Genomic DNA, 5828 nt, shown 5'->3' on the forward strand with positions numbered 1-5828 from the left:
GGGTAGCATTCCACAAGACCTTGCATCACCTTGCTCCAATGCAATCATCAAAGCTGGTGTCATTCCCCCTACTTGAAAAGCACTAAAAACCTTGAAAAGCACTACTTCCGCATTGCATTTTTTTGAGAGTTGAGTTGAAAAGAGCCAATTCCTATGCTTTTGGGTCAAATTTGGAAGGCCCGTTTTAGGCCCTTAGATCAATCTAAAATCAAGGGCCTTGCATATGCAAAAAAAACATGGTCCAATAGATATTTCATTGAAAGAAATAAATATACATCCAAACACCCTTTCAAGAATACAAGATCGTAGATACATCCATTCAATGACAAGTACAACAATATTTATATTTCATCCGTTCATTCACATTCTCTTAAAAGAACATAAAATATTCATTCCTAAAATTATAAACGTGGCTCAATGGAGGCTTAAGAAAACTAAACTTCCCCCAAGGTTGCCTGTCGTCAAAAGGCCACACTAGGCACATACCAAGGCCAGACAAGGTTGGTATTAGGCTTGGAAAGCTAGGTTTGGGGGACTACCAATCCTACTGGCAACATTTTGGGTGTAGCATCTTGTCTATGTGGGAGGTTGATTCGTCAAACACATCATCAAACATGTTAAGATTGGATGGTGGCCTCCATCGACACCTCAAAATACCAAAGCAACAATGTTGAGTTTGTTGACCTATAAAATCATCATACACAATGCTACCTTCCATTTCCACCTTATACTACCACCTCATACTTTCCATGTCATACTACCACCTCATAATTTCCACCTCATACTAGCACCTCGTACTTTCCACCCTATACTAACACAACATGGACACATCAAGAACTCGATTTGTGCCACATCATGGACATGCTTGTTGATGCCACATTAGCACCTACTTGCCACCTCATACTACCACCTTATAAAAGTGACACAATATGAAGAACACATCAGTAAGTCGGCTACTACCACATCATAGACATGCTTGGTGCCACATCAGGCCACTTGCCACCTCATACGAGTGACACAGCATGAAGGACACATCAATAGCTTGGTTGGTGCCACATCATGAGCACGCTTAGTGTCGCAATATCCCCAACTTGCCACATCAGCTTTTCGAGCTCCATGCATGTGTGCCACATCGTGAGGATGCCATGTCATCATCACTGATGCCAAATCATCATGCATGCAATCTTGATGCTCATAGCCATCATGTCATGCCACCTGCCTCTATGGATGCATACAAGATGTGGTGACATGAAAAATGATGTATCTAAGCATTTGACACGCATTTGATTTAATTGTTTACTATAGTAGTCAAACTATATGACCCACTTAATTTGCATTGGAGTAGTTATATACAATATAGTTTATATGGATTGATTGAAAAAGATCGAATTTTATGAGCCACTTAATTACTCAAATTAAAAGGACAACCCAATTTAGAGCACTTAATTATCCAAATTATGTGGACTAATCAATTTAATAAATCTAATTAAAGTTAGAATTGGATTTAATCATATATGGTTTGATTTAAATCATCCCAAACTATTTGAACCACTCAATCCAGTCAAATTAAGAGAACCACTCAATCCAATCAAATTAGGAGAACGACTCAATTCGGTCAAATTAGGAGCACTACTCAAGAAAACTACAAGAACCACTCAATTTAGTCAAGTATAATCATCCCAATACTTCGAGATAAATTTTCATACCATTTTGATACTTCGAGGTGCAAAAGAGGTCAACCAATGCATATTTTTCCTACATGTATGCACGTGTAGGTGCAAAATTTAGAATTTTGCTTGCCCACCGACACAATCAATGTCCGATACTTAAAATTTTGCAAGGTGATGAAGGTCACTCAACTTAAGGCCCATGCAAGTCTTGGCACCAATTCGACACCTGGACATGAGGATGTCGATCATAGTTGCATAATTGTCCTATAGGTACACACATGCATGCATAAAATTTTAGAATTTTGCACAATCGTTATTTAATGCACATGAAACGTTGCAAGGGCATATAAGTGACCTGAAAGGACACCCATGCAAAGTTTGGCACAAATTTAATACTTTGTGATATGGCAATTTTTCCTACACATACACACTTGTACATACAAAATTGGGGCATTTGTCCTCCCCACCCGCACACTTGCTTTCTGATGTACATGAAACTTTGTAAGGGCATGAAGGTCACTCAAATTAATGCCCATGAAAATTTTGGCACCAATCTGATACTTGGACATGTGGATGCGCTTACATATCTTCCTATCCTACCCTATTATTGTGTGTGCCAAAAGATCACACCAATGGCAGAACATGAAAAATCAGATCCCATCTCAACCCTCAAAGAATGGGGGGATGGCATTGCTAGTTCCTTGAAAGTCTTGGGCTTTTGCTCCTAAGTCCATATGAAACTAGATTCCTTCTAGTTAGCTTGTACAAAGGAGTAGCAACTCAAGCAAAATCCTTGATGGACCGTGAATAGAAGCCCAATCTAATGTAATGGGATTGGATTGTTGTCCTTTGCTTAAATGAATGTGCTAGGATAGGTGACCCCATCATGCTTCGGATGAAGGTGCTTGCCTTACAAAAAGCTTGTCACGTTGAAGTGTGATTAAGTAATACCCATTTTGAAAGGGTACAGACTATTAACCATTGCATTTTTAACAACCTAACGCAAGCTGTCACCCATGGTTCAACTAATATGATTGATCAATTTGATGAAGGCTCGAGGGTGATGATGTACTCACCCCATTTCTTAGGGTCGTGTTATGCAAACACAATTGAGATGTGGTAATGGGACCATCATGCTTAACATCATACCAAAGTAGTGGAGTTCATTTATGTTAACTTCTTGCCAATTGCCAATTGCCACTTGCCCTAGTATCCATGTGAGCCAATGGACTTGTAGATTGCCAAACATGCCGCTTGCAAGGCAAGCCCAATTGTAGGTAGGGCAAGAGGACCGAGGTTAGGTGAAGTGATGTCGTAAGGGTATTGTGAGCCCATAGCCAAAACTCATCTTATATCTAGCCATGTTACCTCCTTGCCAATTGCCAGTTGCTAGTTGCTTGCCCCTGTATTGATATGAACTAAATGGAGGAGGTAGAGGCCATGGGGAGGCCTTTACCTTATGTAAAACTGGTGTGAGCAATGAATCCGCGCCTCACTTTTACATGAGGTAAAGGCCGAATCCTAGCCTCTAATGTCCGTCAAAGTTATGATAGTAAAAATTTATATATTTTACCTTGATGTGATGGGCTGGTTGGAAGTTTTGGACATGCAAATATTTACGAAAGTTATTTACTATGATGTGATGGACGCTTGGCGAAGTTCTTGACACGTGAGTGCGGTTGAATTGCCCACCCTTTTTCGGATATTAGAGGCACTTGATCCAACAATCTACATTGAATCTCCGAGACCCGGCGACCTTTAATGAACGCACCCATCCAACACTCAATGCACCCGTGGGGGCAGCCAGGCCTAGACCGTAGATGGTGGGGAGAGGGTCGAGAGCCATGGTGGCCACGAGCTAGGGCATGAGGCACGGCCTCCAAGGCTTGAACGTGTGAAGGGAGGATTGGAAGCCCCAAAGCGCAAACGAGGGTTGATGACAAAGTTGATAGGCAGGCAAGAGGCCAAGTTCGAACTAGAGGGGAGCAAGGTTAGGTTAAGTGATGTCGACAGAGTGTCATAAGGTCATCTTTGTTGCCGACCGTGTCTGTGAAGAGCTCTGTGTTTTTCCGCCATAGCCACAGCTCTTGGCTTGCTTCCTTCCGACATAGCCATGGCTTCTGCAGATACCGATGTCCCCATGACCCCCCTCGGTGAAGGCTCCAGCAGTTCTGGCCCTAGTAAACGCCCCAAGCGCTTCGAAATCAAGAAGTGGAACGCCGTTGCCCTCTGGGCTTGGGGTACTTCCCCCTCTCCTCCTCCTTTAGGGTTTTCGATTTTTTCCTCTGATTGGACCTTTTGATCGTCTTCCCTGAGGAGTTTGCCCTCGCTTCACCGTCGCCTGCACGATCTGGCTCTGGCTACCCTAGCCTTTTGGCCTTTAAGGATTGCACACAAGAATTGAATCTGCTCTTTTGGCTCTTGCTACTGCAGACATAGTCGTGGATAATTGCGCTATCTGTAGGAACCACATTATGGATCTATGTGAGTGCTCCAACAATGATCTTTCCATCGCATACCTCGTTTTCTATCTGTAAAGTTGTGTGGACACCCTACGTATCTTGAATCTTCAGGAGGGGTATTCCTAAGTCGATGGAAGTCTTGCCACTTTTGCAAGAACGTATTAATCACATCTTTATTTCACTCCTTTTAACTTGGTGTAGGCATTGAATGTCAAGCCAATCAAGCCAGTGCTACGAGTGAAGAGTGCACGGTTGCTTGGGGTACGGATCACTCCTTAATTTAGCGATTTGGTTCCGTATCTGATGGCCTCAGGTTTGACATAGCTTGAAGCTTCTTTGTTTGTGGCTTCTCTGGTATTTTTGGCAGGCGTCTGCAACCACGCATTCCATTTTCACTGTATCAGCAGGTGGCTGAAGACGAGACAAGTTTGTCCGCTGGGTAGGGTTTTCCTCCAATTTTCAAACAATTTAGGATTACGTATTTTGCGTCATCTTCGTCTCTATGATCATGTTCCAACTTTTGTGAGAGGAAATTTTATGCAATCTCGAAGAAGAATTGCTGAGAAACCCTACTTTGATTTTTTAATTCCCCAGATAATAGCGAATGGGAGTTCCAGAAGTATGGACGGTGATCCCGTATGAAATGTACTGGACATACACGAGGGAAGCTATAAGATATAGTTTGCCTTACGTTCTTTTGTCACACGATAAGCTTTTCCAGTTGTACCAGCTTTGATACAGTTTTTGCAGTTATATGAAACGTTTCTGGCAATACTGTTGCACTTGATGTGGTGCATGTGTTTCGTTCTCGAAATTAAATTGCCGTGTATATTGATAATGGTGATTCATTTGTGGACGAAGCTGGATGTTAATAGTGAAGCTGAATGAATCTCTGATATTGAGTCATTGTATCAGACTATTTCTGAGCAGCTTAGCAAGTCTCATGGTGCGATCAGAAGTAACAGACTTTGTATTGCAGTGATTGAACTAAAAGCTTACAGATCACAAAATCTTCTTCTAGTAGTTTTTAGATTGGTTATGGAGTGGTGACTTAATGATATGGTGTATGGATCTAAATTAATACAGTATTGCAGATTCTGATGGATTCTCGAATTATTTGAAACCCAAAGGGCTGCCTATATTTAAGCATGGCTTTGCTTAATTTGTTGGTCTTGTGTAAGGATGCACCCCTCCGCCTCTCTCTCTGTTATAACAAAGCTCAGAGTATTCAAATTATAGCATACAGTGAGTCTTATATAGTCATCATTTTGGCCCTCTTACGAAGATACCAACTACATTAGCTTGGCTTAACTTCTCTCCTTCATTACAGCCTTCCCCAAAGATGTTTGGTTTCAAAATTAGGACAGCTGTTCCACAGGAGAGTTCTGGAGTCACGAATGCTACCCTAGGGTGGGGGTGTTCATGCACAATGTCATCATCTGGTAGATGTTATACTGTAGTGAGGATGATTTTGTACACTTATCCAGTGCTGAAGGCAGGATAACTGGGGGAAGCTGGGATTAGAGTCCACATGTTAGTAGCTTGTATGGCTTCAAATTCCACTCGCATGGCTGCTCACCACTTGTTATGCATATGCGGATTTTGGTCTGAAGGACCTGATCCTGATATAGAGGATCATCCATAACTTTGATCCACATGCAATTTTCAGGTATGATACTACATGAAACACATGGTA

General features: G+C 42.0%; 1 protein-coding gene across 1 annotated transcript; it reads left to right on the forward strand.

The window, feature by feature from the left end:
* The first annotated feature begins 3692 nt into the window (after positions 1–3692).
* On the forward strand, positions 3693–4904 carry LOC147896742 (RING-box protein 1a). The gene is made up of 5 exons (XM_087381395.1): positions 3693–3910; positions 4104–4154; positions 4334–4393; positions 4500–4571; positions 4727–4904. Exons 1-5 carry the CDS (start codon positions 3784–3786, stop codon positions 4762–4764), a joined length of 348 nt encoding a protein of 115 aa, XP_087237521.1. The 5' UTR covers positions 3693–3783; the 3' UTR covers positions 4765–4904.
* The last annotated feature ends 924 nt before the right edge of the window (positions 4905–5828 follow it).

The sequence above is a fragment of the Dipteris shenzhenensis genome, chromosome 11 (assembly GCF_047967505.1).
Source record: "Dipteris shenzhenensis isolate YYH24624 ecotype China chromosome 11, Dip_SZ_1.0, whole genome shotgun sequence".
In the NCBI taxonomy this organism is placed as follows: domain Eukaryota; kingdom Viridiplantae; phylum Streptophyta; class Polypodiopsida; order Gleicheniales; family Dipteridaceae; genus Dipteris; species Dipteris shenzhenensis.